General features: G+C 35.0%; 1 protein-coding gene across 1 annotated transcript in view; it reads right to left on the reverse strand.

The window, feature by feature from the left end:
- The window catches only part of ADAMTS3 (ADAM metallopeptidase with thrombospondin type 1 motif 3), a 279,556-nt gene that overhangs the window by 16,237 nt on the left and 246,310 nt on the right, over positions 1-17,009 (reverse strand). Inside the window, exons 15-19 of the mRNA XM_055434158.2 lie at positions 15,435-15,558; positions 11,940-12,020; positions 9,963-10,126; positions 4,045-4,210; positions 495-627 (exon numbers count right to left, since the gene is read on the reverse strand). Coding sequence (XP_055290133.2) covers positions 495-627; positions 4,045-4,210; positions 9,963-10,126; positions 11,940-12,020; positions 15,435-15,558 — 668 coding nt within the window. The remainder of the gene's footprint in view (positions 1-494; positions 628-4,044; positions 4,211-9,962; positions 10,127-11,939; positions 12,021-15,434; positions 15,559-17,009) is intronic.

Consider the following 17,009-nt stretch of genomic DNA (forward strand, 5'->3'; position numbering starts at 1 on the left):
AAATGCAAAACAGAAACAGATTCACAGACATAGAAAACAAACTGATGGTTATCAAAAGGGAAAGGGAGGTGAGGAGGAATAAATTAAGAGTGTAGGATTAAGAGATACAAACTGCTATACCTAAAACAGAAAAGCAAAAAGGATTTACTGTGTAGTACAGGGAACTATATTCAATATCTTGTAATAACCTATAAAGTCAGGTAATCTGAAAAAGAACTGAACCATTTTCTTGAACACCTGAAATTAACACAATATTGTAAATCAACTACTTCAATAAATAAGAGAAGCAGAAGTAAAAGTGAGAAGCAAAAATGTGGTTAAAAAACATGGGACTAAAGGTTGATATAATTCCTGTGTAATGATCTGATCACTGTAAGCAGGTACACGTATTAGCTTTGACTAAAAATTAAATTAAAACTAAAAAGAGCTAATGATATTTAAACCCCTTTCAGTTTTGTCCTTGGTGTATAAGGAAAGGTAAAATAAATGCTCACAGTGGATGTGTGCACTCCTGAATATTACACATTCTTCTAATAGGTTTTGGCTTTTTGTTGACCTCACAGAAGCTGCGATGAACCATTTTGTTATCACTTTTCCTACGGCATCCGTATTTAGTGTACTGGAAACCTGGGGAGGCAAATAGATTTTTGATTAAATCATTTATTCATTCTGTCACCTATTTGATCATTCATTCATTCACTTCAATCATCAAGTATTTATTGAGCCAGGCGCTGTTCTAGGTACTCTAGTTTCAGAGGCAAATTAAATAATTAAATAAAAGTTAAATCAACAAAAATCCTTTAATAAATATTATAAACTATTAAATAGTAACTGCATGCTTGTTAATGAACTATATCTTGAAATACAGTCTAGTAAGATAGTCAGATAGGAAAACTATGTCACCTAGTGACATAGGCGTCTACAAAGCTATGTCAATAATTGACTGTAGAGGGCAGCAAAGGAACACAGAGGGGAAGTTCTCTACCTTAGCTGGAGGAGAGACAGAGAATGTTTACAAGATGAGCACTTCCCTGGGCAGAATCCTGAAGTTTAGACAGCACCAGTAAAGGGAATGGACTTCACTGGTGGCTCAGTGGTAAAGAACCTGCTTGCCCCTGTAGAAGACATGAGTTCGATCCCTGGGTCAGGAAGATCCCCTGAAGTAGGAAATGGCAACCCATTCCAGTATCTGTGTCTGGGTCCCAAAAGAGCTGGAAGTAACTTAGCGACTAAACAACAACAAAGAGAATGAAGCAGAATAATACTCCAAGCAAATGAAATGACATAGAAAACTGCAGGGCTCTTTGAATGGCTGAAGTATGGGATCCGATCTTAAAAGACCTGTGGGCCAGACAAATGTTTAGACTTTATCCAGGGAGTTATTGAGGGTCTCCCCAGACACCGACTTGGATGTTTAAAAAACATATATATATATATATATATATATATTATCTTTTAATTTTGGAAAATTTCAAATCTAAAAAAGTGTAAGGAAAGCACAATGAATATGCCTTACACCTAGATTAACCTTTTGTTACCATGTCAGCATATTTGATATACATATTTTTATATTATATATATTAATTATAACATATAATAAACAGATTATATCAGTAAAGAATCTGCTTGCAATGCAGGAGACCCAGATTCGATTCCTGGGTCAGGAAGATCCTCTGGAGAAGGAAATGGCAGCCCACTTCAATATTCTTGCCTGGAGAATCCCATGGACAGAGGAGCCTGGCAGGCTACAGTTGATGGGATAGCAAGAGTCGGACAAAACTTAGCAACTAAACCAGTACCACATACACATTTACACATAAAATGTTGCTGAACCTTTTGAGAGTAAGTTGCTAACATTCTGATTCTTCACTTCTAAATACCTCAGCACATAGCTCATAACAAGCACATTTTCCTACATAACCACAATATACTCTTAAAATCAGAATATTTAACCCAAATATAATAATATTATCTAATATAAAGACAATGTTCAAAATTTATCAATTGCCCTATAATGTACTCTACAAAAATGTTTCTCCAATCAAAGTCCCTTGGACTGCAAGGAGATCTAACCAGTCCATTCTAAAGGAGATCAATCCTGGGTGTCCATTGGAAGGAATGATGCTAAAGCTGAAACTGCAATACTTTGGCCACCTCATGCGACAAGTTCACTCACTGGAAAAGACTCTGATGCTAGGAAAGGTTGGGGGCGGGAGGAGAAGGGGACGACAGAGAATGAGATGGCTGGATGGCATCACCGACTCTGTGGACATGAGTTTGAGTGAACTCCGAGAGTTGGTGATGGACAGGGAGGCCTGGCGTGCTGTGATTCATGGGGTCGAGGAGAGTCGGACACGACTGAGCAACTGAACTGAACTGAACTGAATCAAAGATCATGTATTGCATTTAGTTGTCATGGAATTAATCAGGAATAGTTTTAATCTCTTTCTGTCTTTTAATATTTTTAAGATGATAAGCCAGATGTTTTGCAAAATGTCCCACAATCTGGGTTTATCTGTCTCCTAATGGTTCGATTCAGGTTTTCACTTTGGTGAAGAATATTACATAAATTATGTTTTGTCTTCAGGGTAACATATTGAGAGAAAGAAGGATCTGTATCAGAGACTATAATTCTACTCATTCATTCATTTATTCATCCATTCAAGAAATTACCTAGAAATGAAGAGAAGAAAATCAAATTTAGTTGGCTAGTTAAGAGACTTCTGCAATAATCTTCCCTTTCAAAGTTGAGAAGGAAACCGGATGAGGGAGGAATAGATCTAGTAGATATTAAAAAGGTGTATCTGAAAGTCTTGTGACCAAGTAGATGTTGACGATGCAGTGGTGGTTGGTGGTGGTTTAGTCACTAAGTTGTATCCAACTCTTGTGACCCCAAGGACTATAGCCCTCCAGGCTCCTTTTTCCATAGGATTTTCCAGCCAAGAATACTGGAGTAGATTGCCATTCCCTTCTCCAGGGGATCTTCCTGACCCAGGGATCAAACCTGGGTCTCCTGTATTGCAGGCAGATGCAGTAGGAGGATCCAAATTAAATAATCATTTTGTGGTAGATAGAGTATCATTTTTATTTTATTTAGTTTTTGGCCACACCTATGGCACACAGTATCTTAGTTCCTCAACCAGGGACTAAACCTGTGCCCTCTGCAGTAGAAGTGCAGTCTTAGCCACTGAACCACTAAGAAAGTACCTAACGTGTCCTTTTAAATAATTATCTGAAAACATTTTACGTACTTTCTAGAGAAAAAACTTTAAAAATACATCTTTGAATTTAAAAGTATAAACGTTTACCCAGGCATTCCCTACTATGAAAAATTTCTTGTTTTCAACTATTAAGTGTTACTATTATGAGAGAATTGTCTAGGCTAGCTCCATTGTGGAGCACTTTTGTTCCAAACTAGAGGAATGGATGATGGGAGAGACTGAGAAACTCTGAGATGAGCTTAATGGATCTACTCCAGAGAGAGAGCAGACAGGTAGCAGAATGCAGTGCAAACAGGTACGAAGAAGCCAGGCTACCTACCTGGGTTTGTATCTTACAGTGCTGATCTTCCCTGTGCGTTGGTTTCCCCATCAGTATGACAGAGGTAAAAATAGTACCAACCTCTTAGAGCCATTCATCATTAAAATACAAAACACTTAAAATGGTATCTGGTACATAGTGCAACTAAGAGCTCTTTCATTATTAATGCTGAAAAGAAATGCATAGGTATGGAAAGTCAAAGTGGAGGAGAAGGAAGGTAACAACCAAAGGACACTGAGGTTTGGGAGAGTCTGGAAAGAATAAAGTGACTAAGGGTACCACTGCATGGACATAAGACAAGGGGAAAGAGCCGAGGAATTTTAAGAAGGTCTACTATTGATATGAATGGATTCCTATCATTTGTAGAGCCTGAGATTTCAGTCAAAATGCTTTATATTTAAGTCCTGGTTATGTCTGGTTAGACACAATCCTTAAGGCAGAAGGAAGAAGATTGGCTTTTATATGAATTACATTTTAATATAATAAATGTGTTCAATTTGTTACCTCCACCACAGGGTTTGGAACACTGAGACCAGCTCTTCAATGCCCACTCAAAAGTATCTAATTCTTCCTGGATGACATTGTTGCTGTTGATTGTAGGTGCAGAGTCCTCATGGATGATGTACTTATATGTCAGGCTAGAGCGGGTATCGTTCTCCTGAGGTATAATCTAATGTATACATGAAATAGATATGTAAATTGCCTGAGTTTTGAATTTGAATGAAAAAATTACAAATATTTCAGAATACGTATCTTATTAAAACTGGAAGACTTTCAAATAGTTTCTAAAAATAGAGTGTTTTTTCCTTTCTATCGCTAAAGTACAGGTACGGCTTGGTTAAGAAAAAAATGCAAATATATAAAGTATCTTGACACTAAAAAGTTTAAAAAAATACAATAAAATTCAATTTAGAGTTCCTCAAGTTAATATCTCCAGAGTGTACTTAATTGTTACTCTTTATAGTAGACTCTTGTTATGGTGATAAAGATAATAATGTGCCATCCAGAAAATATAGACATCATGAAAAAATACAAAGAAAATAAAAATCATCCATAATTCCACTAAACCAGAGAAAACTAAAGTCACTTATATTATTTTGGGATAGAACCTCAAGATATTTGCATATGTGTGTGTGTGAGTGTGTGTGTGTGTACACACATACATACTTTTCTGGTCTTGCTTATTTCACTTAGCATGTCACACATTTCCCAAGACAGTAAATATTCTGTGAAAATATGTTTCTAAATGCCAGCATAGTGTTTACTCTTACTGCATGTGTGCATGTTCAGTCACTCAGTTGGGTCCAACTCTTTGCAGCCCCGTGGACTACAAAAGCTCCTCTGTAGAGCCTTTTTGTAGACTGCCAGGCTCCTCTGTCCACAGGATTCTCCAGCAATAATACTAGAGTGGGTAATCATTTCCTGCTCCAGGGGATCTTCCTGACTCACAGGTCTAACCCAGGTCTCCAGCATTCCCCACATTGGCAGGTGGATCCTTAACCACTGTTCCACCTCGGCAGCCCATTTAATCCTGCTGCTGCTGCTAAGTCGCTACAATCGTGTCCGACTCTGTGCGACCCCATAGACGGCAGCCCATCAGGCTCCCCCTAGTGTACCTTATTTAATCAGAAAAATCAATATCTATATTTTGATTAAAATTTATCCCCACTTTTGTGATAATTTCTGATTTTCCTTAATGTGGTAAAGGGTACAAACACGTTTTTATAGTTCTCATAATAGATCAGTGAATGGCCCTTCAGAATAGTTAAAACAATTATTATTTTCATAATGAGAGTACATGAAGGTGCTCCCATTCAGCACTGCGTATTAAATCATTTTCCTCTTTGTTAACTGAATGGGCAAAAGATTGTTGTTTTAATTGCTATTTATTTGATAAATAGTAAAGATTAATTTTCCTCAGTTTATTGGTCACTTGTATTTTGTCCACCATGCATTGCGTGTTCATATCAGATCCTCTTTATTTTATTGTTATACATATTCTTTTTTTCATGTAATCCAAGCAATAGAAATATTAATCCTTTTATAATAAACTTTGCAAGCATATTCTCAGCTTTTTATGTGATCTTTACTTTTCTAGCAAAGCACTCTTTTTTATAAATAGTTTTTATTGACTTTAATGTAGTTTTTACAGGATTGTATCAATTACACATGGCTCCCTGGGGTCACTCGAATATTATTGGCAAAGTCCTGCAAGAAGGCTCTGAGGCCAGACACCTGTGCTGCTGGAGAAGAATGCAATGTAACTACATTTGAGTAAAATAGAGCTTCTGATCACCAACCAATCAAACTTAAAATTGAAATAAAATTTGATTGATATGTATTTTCCTATAAAATTATCTAACCTATGGAACAGAATGAGAGTCCAGAAATAAACCCACATAAATTTGGGTAATTAACTTTTGACATAGATGAAAAGGGAACTTCATGGAGAATGGACACTGCTTTCAACAAATGGTGCTGGACACTGTGGTGGCTTAAAAAGTGTGTGTGCAAGTCCTTTCTCTCTCTCAAGAAGTGGAGCTTACTTCTTCTCTCCTTCAGTGGATCCTGGACCAGTGGCTTGCTTTTAGCAACTAGCAGCAGATGTGAAAGGATATCATTTCTAAGATTAGGTTAAAAAGATTGACTTCTGTCTTGGTTGCATGCTCACTTTCTGGATCATTTGGATCACTCACTCCTGGAAGACAGCTGTCATGTGATAAGGACACTTAAGCATCCTATTTAAGCATCCTCATGAAGAAGCTTGGGAGCAGTCTTCCAAGGGCTTTCAACTGCCATGTGACTGAACCAGGAACTGAGAGGATTCTCTCCAGTGGAGCCCTGAGGTAACTGTAGCCTCAGCTGAGAGCATCCTCATGAGATACCCTGAGCCAGAACTAGTCATGGAAGCTATTCCCAGATTCCTGACCTGGAGAAATTATGAGATAATAATGTTGCTTGTGTTCAGCCACCAAGTTTGGGGTGATCTGTTATGTAAGAATAGATAATGTATGGACTTGCAAGTACAAAACTAAGACCCTAACATAGACAAAGTGTATATAAAATTAGCTTAAATGGTTAATAAAATTAAAATGGTTAAATGTAATACTATAAAAGTTACAATAAAAAGAAGAAAGAGAATTTTGATCCTGGATCAGGAAAAGAAAAAAAAAACAACCTTATATAATAAGAAAGCCTTGATCCATAAAAGGAAAAATTGATAAACTGGACTTCAATAAAGTTAAAATATTTTTCTTTATGAAAAACACTACTAAGAGAAGGAAAAGAAACTACACACTAAAAGAGAATATCTGAAAAAATCACATTTCATAGAGGATTTATATATTGAGCATATATAAAAAACTCTGAAAAGTTAAAAAGAAAAAAGCAACTTACTTTAATAATGGACAAAAGATATGAACAAACACTTTATCAAAGAGAAATAATTTTCAACTGAAAAAAGATTTGAAATTTAGTGAGATGATTTATTTTAGATTAGTATAATATTTTTATAGGGAACCCAATAAATATTGATTTGGTATACAGAATCTAACAATATTTTTCAAGTTAAAATGTTCGCTTCTGCTTTCATTCATGAGGAAGTAATAGAGTTGTCTTCCTGATATTAACAATAATAAAACTGGGTACAATATTTGAGGGAAGTTTTTTTTATTGCAATGAATAACATGGCAAAGGATAATGATCTCCATGAAAAGAGTCACATGTTAAGTACTGGCTTCTGGACAGGGCCAGGTCTGGACCCTGGTATGGAGAGCCAGAACCCAAGCCAAGTCAGTGTCTCAATGAGCTGAGGAAGAGGGGGGAGTTTGGGACTTTCAGAGACACGGGCACTAAAGAAAAGAGTGCTTCAGAGAGGGTGGTCCAGAAAGCTGCATGGGTATTCTACATAGAGGACTGGTCTGTGCACACCCAGGCCAAGAAACCATGCTATCTACCAATGAGTGGCTGCCATGGGGCTGGGAGCAGGACAGAGGTACCTCAGGACAGGCAGGGATGAGGGCCCGAGGTGTGCTCATGGCCTCCCTAACACTTCAGGTATGCAGTTAAGGCACCAGAAAGCCAAGACATAAGAATAAGAACAAAATTGAAATACATCAACCCTCAGAAAGGAAAACCAAGCCTCCAAGGATCAGTGGAAACTGACAATAAATTAACTGCCAGACAGAATAAAACCCAATGCTTTTAAGGAAGGCAAGGTAAACTAAATGCCTGATAACATAACATCTCTAATGCTCAATGTACAATAAAAAAAAAGGATAAGAAGTATGAAAATGTGAACTATAAACAAGAAAAAAAAAAAAGAGCCCACAAAATCAGGCAATATGAAGTCTCAGGACTTAGAGGAAAAGTTGGACATAATGAATGAAAATACATGGATATCTCAGCAGAAAAATGGAAATTATAAGAAAAGAAAAAAAAAAAGGAAATTCTAGAAAACAAAGTACACTATCTGACATGAGAACTTTACTGTGTGGGCTCAGTGGCAGATTGGAGACCACATAAGACAGTCAATGAATTTGAACAGTTCAATAGAAATTATCCAATCTGAAGGACAGAGAAAAGACAGCAATTACAAAAGGATGAACAAAGTTCACAAGTCTTGTGAACCAATTTCAACTGGTTTAACATTCATGTAAATGAGTCCCAGGAAGAGAAAGAGAGAGATGGGGGAAAAATAAACTTGAAGATATATGGCAAATTTACCTCAATTTAGTGAAAAACATCAATCTATAGAGCCAAGATACTTGGTGTATCCCCAAGCATGATACATACAAAGAACATCATAAACTAAGCATGCCACAGTCAAACTACAAACCATCCAAGACAGAAAGATAAGGAGAAAATTGTAAAATGCAGCCAGAGAGTATTGACACACTAAATGTACAGCAGCAAGAAGCTTACTTCTCATCATGAACAATGGATTTGAGAAGACAAATGTTATATAAATGAGTCAATGATGGCTCCTATATATTGGCCCCTAGGTCGTTTATTTATCCACAGCAAGTTCAGACCGATTAGCTTAAAAGTCCACTGGCACCAAACTTGGATTTTCACATAGCCAATTGTTTCAAATGTAGCCCAAACAAGTAGATTTCTAACCATCTAGAAGACAAGGGGGAGACAGAGGATGGCTTCATTGACTCAATGGACATGAGTTTGAGGGAACTCCAGGAGATAGTGAAGGACAGGGAAACCTGGTGTTCTGCTGTCCATGGGGTCACAAAGAGTCAGACACGACTGAGCAACTGAAGAACAGAGCCTGTTTGCTTTGCATACCCTTATGAAACTGAACCCCAAATCCACTAATTATAAATAAGACTTTGTGGTTATCAGGATCCCAAGCTGCTGCTGCTGCCTTTTGAAGCTCTCCAACCCAGAGTCTCCCTGCTGTGCTGCTGGGCAACATCACCTGGATACATAATCCCCTCTTGAGTTTCCCTTCCCCCAAAAGTTCCTTTGCCCTTGTCTTCTTCCTGAAGGTGGACTCACATGCAAATCTGCTAAGGCATCACCTGAACAATATGTTTGGGTGCCACCTCATGGTCATATCTATTTCCTAGATGAGACCCCAAATTCCTGGACCTCTCTACAATGATAGAAAAATGATCTTTAAAGTGCTGAGAAAAAAACAAACAAGCTAGCCACTCCTAATTTTATATCTAGTGAAGATATCCTTTAAGAATGAGAGTGAAATAAAGATGTTTTCAGAGAATTGAAAGCAGAGAGAGTAACTTGCTAGCATGCATACCCATAGCAGAAGAAATGTTAAAGGAAGTTCATTATATCAAAGGTAGTAGTAGTAGTATGGAGAAGGAAATGGCAACCCACTCCAGTGTTCTTGCCTGGAGAATCCCAGGGATGAGGGAGCCTGGTGGGCTGCCGTCTATGGGGTCGCACAGAGTCGGACACGACTGAAGCGACTTAGCAGCAGCCGCCGCAGCAGTAGTAGTAGGAAAGTCGCTCAGTCGTGTCCAACTCTTTGCGACCCCGTGGACTGTAGCCTACCAGGCTTCTCCATCCATGGGATTCTCCAGGCAGGGTATTAAATGGAAAATCAGATTTACCAGGAAAAATGAAGAGCATCAACAATGCTAAATATGTCAGTAAATATAAAAATCTATTTTTTCTTTTCTTGTCTTTAAAAGATAACTGATTACTAAAATCAAAGATAATAATACTGTATTTGGTTTATAATGTATATATAATAAAATATATGACAAAGTTCCCCAAAGAATAAAGAGGAAGGATAAATGGAATTATTAAAAACAAGCAAGTATATAAAATTATAATTAATTATATAATATAAAATATTTAATTATAAAATTAATTATGATTGAGATAGATTAATTATAAAAATATAAAATAAACCAACTACACAGTGAGCCTGTAATGCCACATACCAAAACAATAACAGGATCATGTAAAGGTCCATCGGTGTGAAGAGTTTCAATGTCATCCTCAATGTTATAATCCCATTCCACGCCAAGATCTATGAAGGTCTTTGACTTGGCTTCCTCCCCTTTGCCATTTAAAATATAGTGGCCTGTAGCCTGATTCTTAATTGCTAAGGAAAGAAAAATGAATAACCAGCATACATTTTATCTTATTACAGCTTTGAAGATTCACAGTTAAGTCTCTCTCCTTCTAAAAATGAAAGACCGTGTTTATGAGTGTCAAAGCAATTAAAATGAGTGTTACTTCTGATAGGACTCATACTTCATTCAGTAGGCATTCAAAATTCTCAAGAAGCCTTCCTAACCAGTTAAAAATAGTGGCAAGATGGTGAGATAGAAAATCAAAATTAACAAATATTTCCATTTGAAAACACTGCCAAAGCAGTTAACACTTTATAACTCATTCATCCCATACATTTCCTCAGGAAGCTGGAAATATTTTTAAAATAATGGCTTCTTCTGCAACAAGTAATACAAATGATTTATACTAGGACAGCATACAACATAATGCTTTTTTTTTTTTTTTTTACTGTTAGCTCTTTCAAGTTAAGTCAAAATATTAAAGGTACTCAAAATAGTTGAACTAATTTTTAGGCCAACAAGCAATTAGTCCTGACAACTGTGAAATTCTAAGGTCACATTACCTACTTAAATAGTCAGGAAAAGCTCTTTACTGGTGATAGAAATTGTAATATGTTACAGATTTACTATATATTATTAAATAAAATGCTTTCTCTAATGAATAAAAATAACAAATGGGATTTTAAAGTTTGGAGGTACATTGGTGTTTAATGATATTAGAAAATAAAATTTCAAAAGTTATTACTATTACTAAAAATGTATAGAAAACATGAGTAACTTTAGTTAAATACATTTATTCCTCTTGAGATTTTAAACTAACTTTTCCAAAGATAATAATCTGAATTCCAGAATAAAAAGTAGGGAATTTCAGTTATGGGATAAAGGACTACAGCTAGACAGTGGAGACTTTTGGAATCTAGTAGTAAATATATTTTAAATACTAAGAAAAAATTCCATGAAACATCAAAAAACAATACATTTTGAAGTTATATGTATTTAGAAAAGCAATTTACTATACATTTTCATAGGTTTGACAGATGTGTCAGTTTCAGAAATCTTCTTAGTGATTTAATGGCTCAAGGAATATGTGAAAGCTATGTTTACATCTGTGCATTCACTTTAAATATAAACCCCTCTAGAATGACATTTCTACATGATCTTCTAATATAGAAAGGAGGGGAAAAAATCTTTTGGAAATTATAAACAGGATAATTTGCAGATAATAAACAGAAAACATGCAGAAAACGAATCTGCATGTGCCAGTCAAACTGGACACATAACAGATATCAGGAAACTTTTTACTGGACTAGCACAACCTGGATGTGGTTGGTTTTCAGTCAAAGAACTTAAAATGCACTAAAAGAAGAGACATACAGTATGGCATCAACGAAAATATCAGAATTAATTTGTCAACATAAATATGGCAAATTTTTCTGATATTATTCCTTAATTTAGTGCATTTTATTAATATTTTATTTTTTTTCTCATCTCCAATAACAGAATAAAAATGTATAACAAATTCACACTTACCAAATTATTTTTTTCCCTCATGTCCTAATGAACCAACCCAGGTTTCACCAGAAATGAAAACTCTAGTTGTGAATATTTCTTATTATAAAGAAAGAATTGTTGAGAGAAATGACCAACGAAAACCAGGTAATGATGAATTTATATATAATTTTGAACCTTGTAGACCTATGCATGTACATAGATATAGATGCCTATGCGTATACATGGACACAGACACACACATACACATGTATCTATATATATGTATCATTTCTTTGACAGTTCTACCTTTCAGTGCATGTTAAAGCACAGCCAGCAGACAGAAACACTTACCAAGAACATGAGGAGAAGCCTCGTCTTCTTGGATTAACACATGTCTAGCACCAGGGGGTATATCAAACATCTTAAGGTACCCTTTGCATGTGTAGTAAATATTGGAGGAAGCAAAGAAGAAAACAAAAGCAACAACCATGGTTAGTCAGGCATTATGTTCCTATGGCTCCTGTGTGCAGAAGAAGGCATCCATAAACCGGAAAAAGCAGTTTCAGAAATTAACTTCAAAGCATTGGCAGTTTTTGTGACATCTGGCACAGGATCAGAGGCATATTTTTCTTTATAATCATTAAGTTGACAAAAAATTAATCTTGTTTCTAACCCACTAGTCACTTATTTTGTATTGACCTACAAATTGTGGCAACAATAATTCAGGCAAATATAATACTATACTCTCCTGTGTCCCTCCATGCGACTTTAGTTTTTTAAATCATCCTTTTGAATAGGGGCTCATTTATAGTGTGATTAGTTGGTGAATTTCTTGAGATATTTTATTGGTCTATATATTATTTTAAAAGTCTAAGTGGCAAGTATAGACAGCTAAACTTCTAATTAATGAAACAGCTTCAGATTTAAAAGCCTGCTCTATTCTAAAGAAATTACAAAAGAAAAACCAGTGAGTAGTTTTCATTTATATCGTGACTAGCAACTACTTTTAAAGCTTTACACAGTTATGAATGGCAATGTTGTAAAATATATTTTGTAGATTGGTTGGAAAACATCCACAAGTTATGTCATGCATTGCCTTTACATTGACCTAAAGTTCAATCTTCTAACTGAGAAACCGCAAACCAAATGCTTGATAGGTTGTCTTAGAGTTTTAAGGTCCTATTGTCCTATGTAATAATCCTTCCTAGTATTATCACATGTCCTAAAAATTATCTTAACTGAACTGAAAAATTATCTTAAGATCATTTAGAATTAAGGTCCTAACTATAAATCAACAATAGTCAGGGGAAATCGAGAAACCAAATGTTTCTTCTCGTTTCCATCGAAAATGAATACAGGAAGATTATGCAACTTATACCTTCATTACATTATGAAACCTATAACTCATACATTATAACTATTGACAGAAATCCAGTTATAAATACAAAATTGCTGGTGGAGTCAGACAGAAATTATTTTTTGGTCACTTCTATATGGACAATGATTGCCTATAGGTAGATTTACCTGACTTCTTAAATAATATTTATTAGTGTCTTAACTAAGTGGCGTGGTCATTTTGGGGTCAGGGTTTTCAGCACCTGAGCCTGGGTGATAATCAATTCATGAAATGTACCATGTTTGCCTGAGTATCAGCAGCTGGAAGTAACATGGTTAAGATACCAAGGGTAGCAAAACAGCTTGATGCCATTTATGGATGCCCATCTTTCTGCAGTTTGCTACAACTTACCCAATACATTTTTAGCTTCCCTTGTTTCAGCAAGAGAAACACTACGAGCTCCTTTGGGTAAAGTGAAGGCTCCTCTTGTCTTCCCTTAAATAGAACGTCTTTAATTAGTATAGAGTTCATGTTTATCCAAGTCTTGCTGTTTCATTGACTATACTATAAGCTTTATATAATTTTATTAGGCAATACATAAAATATGTTTCATAATCATATATGTTGAAGTCAAAATGCATTTATAATAGTTAGCTAATGCCAATAAACTGTTAATAGTCAATGAAAGTAAGACTAAGTATGAACGAGAAATGATATAGGTGATTTGAAGTCAAATACTTGCAGATTTCATTTTCCAGCAACTTGAGTTCTTTATGGCATCTCTTGCTTAAATTTTTCCCTGTTGGAAAAGGTTAATTAGTCTATTGAATAACTATGATGATAATATTAGTGCAAAAAAATGGATGTTAGATTATCTTGGAACAGTCTGAAAGCTTTCCTCTCTTCTTCTGAACTTAATTTGGAGGTTTAGCATAATTTTTGAGGTATCTGAAAAAAAAAAGTATTACTATCTTTTATTACAAATAATATAGAATGGATAATAATGGTAAAAAACCATTTTGTTTACATTTATTCACTCTGGAAATAAGAAAAATTAATTATTTTACACCTAAATGAACAATTCATAACTGCAATAAAGCACAGTAAATTATTTCACATTAAGATGGAGAAAATCATGTTACTCTACTAAATGCATATAATTTATGTATATAATTTTAATTTTGTTTGCCTTATTAAAATAATACCATTAGCCAGAAATGGCAATATTTGCTTTTTACAATTTTCAAAGTACAAACTATAGTAAATTATCACAGAGGAATAGGAAAGATTTCAGTAACTAGAGTAGGGAATACCTAAGGAAAACACATTAGAAATATTAGAATATAATCACTTGCTTCTGCCTAAAATTCTGCCTAAATATATCACCTACTTCTGTTCTAAATATATCAAATAGCAAAGCTGATACGTGTGGAAATGGCTTGAGGTGGGTGACTGGGGGATAATGGGAGTAAAAAGAACTAAGAGAATTATTCCATTTGGATAAAGACTAGTTTTTTTTATATATATATATAGTTTCTTATTTTTCTAAAAGGAAAAATTACCGCAATGACAATGTGTTCAATGTGAACCAAATCTTGTCTTTGTTTTGTTTTATCTTGTTTTCTATTATTCTGTAAGAGACTATATATATCTTGGATGTAAGAGAAGCTTTTCAAGAGAAGCCTCACATTAAATTAATCTTTAAATGTTGAATTCTTACAAACTTTTGTTCAATAAATGTTTGTTGAATAACTGAATAATTGTTCCAAACTTAAAGAAATCATTCAGTAATCCATGTTTGTATCATTTTAAATCTTTTGTGAAAATTCCAATGTATAATTATGAAAATACTAATAATGTTGCATATTATTTGTTGCTTTGGTTCCATCTAATGAACCTTCACCATATGCCTAAGTCCAGGCCATTGACTGTGTAACAAGCACAGAAATTCATACCATAAGCAATTATACCTCAGGTTATTTTTTGTTGTATGTACCTCAAACTTGTTTAACATAAAATTATAAATATTAACTGAAATATGAACCCAAGATTTATAGTTTTATAAATAGGATAAACTTGTTCACTTTTAAAAGAAGCAAAATGACTGTAATGTTTTAAAAGTTGTATTTAAAGTTTTGAATATTTTTAACTTCTGATCAGTAATGTATGTCAAACAGAAAATTCAAAATAAGCATTAATTCTAATAATTAGGTCTAATACATTTTATTAAAAACACAAAATTAAACAGAACACATATTTTAATAAACTACTATAATTGATATTGGTTATTTTGTTCCTTATCTAAATTTAGTAGATAGGTTTTCATCATGGATGCTATAGAGTATGGATTGTCAAAGTTATTTCAATAATTTCTTAAAAGGTAATCTGGATGAAAATAAATCAGCAGCTAATTTTGTGTGTGTGTGTTTATAGAGAAAATGGTGCATTCATAAAAGAAGTCTCAAAAAAGGCAAATCATGGATACTGAATTCATGAGAACCTCATCTTACCAAGCTTCCTGGGTGTCCTGGTAAATGTCCCCTTTACAGTTCGACAATGGGAATTATCTCCTCCACAGACACCACACTTATCCTCAACCTTGTTAGAACCGATTTCTTTATCACAGCCCACTTTCTGGAGAGAGAAGATATTAGATGTAGCTCATTTTAACGTGCCAAGCAAGTAAAGGTCAACATACTGGAGCATGATACACCATTTGTTCCATCATAAGCCCACAGCCAGGCACCAAATTCCCTAACTCTAATTTTTAATATCTTGGTCTTTTAAAGAACTATTATGAAATCAAGTGACTTGTACTCTGGGTAATTATAAAGGATAAATTTCCCTCAGTCTAATGAAGTGTTTCTCCTATCATATGTAGTCAATCATCAAACATTTATTGAACACAGATATTGCAGCTGATGCCGAGGAGACAAAAATTAAGGTGTGGATGCGTTTTTCCCTGGTTGCCTTCATATTTATAAAGAAGAAAATCAAAATAGAGAATTGTTCATTAGTACAAACTTTACAAGTTGGTAAGGGATGTGAGACAAAACATCACCAATGATGAGATTTGCAAAGTAACTTGAAGGAACAGAGTGGGTGCAGAAGGCAATTCAAGAATGAAAAGAGATTCAAACAAAGCCAAGGAAGTCATCCATTTGTGGAAAGTGGGTTCAGAAAACAATTGTTTTCTTTGTTTGTTTTAGTGGTTAAGTCATGTTCAACTCTTTTGCTACCCCATGAACAGAAGTCTGCCAGGCCCCTGTTCATGGGATTTCCCAGGCAAGAATACTAGAGTGGATTGCCATTTTCTTCTCCAGGTGATCTTCCCAACCCGGGGATCAAACCTGTGTCTCCCACATTGGCAGCCAGATTCTGTACCATTGAGTCACCATGGAAGCCAAACAGGGGTGGAATGTGAATTGCTGTTGGGTAATGATGATTCTGCACTTGTAAGTTTGAGATGAGAGTGAGCAGAGAAAATGATGACACATATACACTTAACGCACTCTCAGATACTGTAGTGAGCAGAGAAAATGATGACACATATATACTTAATGCACTCCCAGATACTGTAGGAGATGAAAAATGAACAAAACACAGATTCTACTTCCAGGGAAATTTTACTTCAACTATGAGGCATCGCATATTTGAGATTCTTTTATATTAACACCTTAGTTGTACCTAGGTCAAAAGGAATCAAGCAGCAGCAACATGTTCAGTTAATGAAATAATTCCTTATCATTAACTTCTGAACATGGACAAGAAATAAATGGCATAAGAAAAGCCTAAATGGACAAAAAGCTTTTGCATCTTCACTAGTACTTTTGTTCTGATGTAGAATTTAGTGTTTAAAGTTGAAATTAATTGGAAGGTGAGACAGGGAGAAAAAGAAGTTTCTATTACCGTTTAAGATGATAAAGCACATCCTGCATTGAATAAAAAAAAAAAAAAGACTTGGTATTGTACTAGTTGATGGCCAGGATAAAATACTCAAAGCAAAGGCATGGTTCCAGTTGTATTCCCAGCCTTGAGGTCTCAGGAACCCTCTGAAACTCATTTGACTGGAAATGAGAAAAACT

This window comes from Moschus berezovskii, chromosome 5 (assembly GCF_049115385.1).
Source record: "Moschus berezovskii isolate FMDL1 chromosome 5, NW_MosBer_1.0, whole genome shotgun sequence".
NCBI classification, from domain to species: Eukaryota; Metazoa; Chordata; class Mammalia; order Artiodactyla; family Moschidae; genus Moschus; species Moschus berezovskii.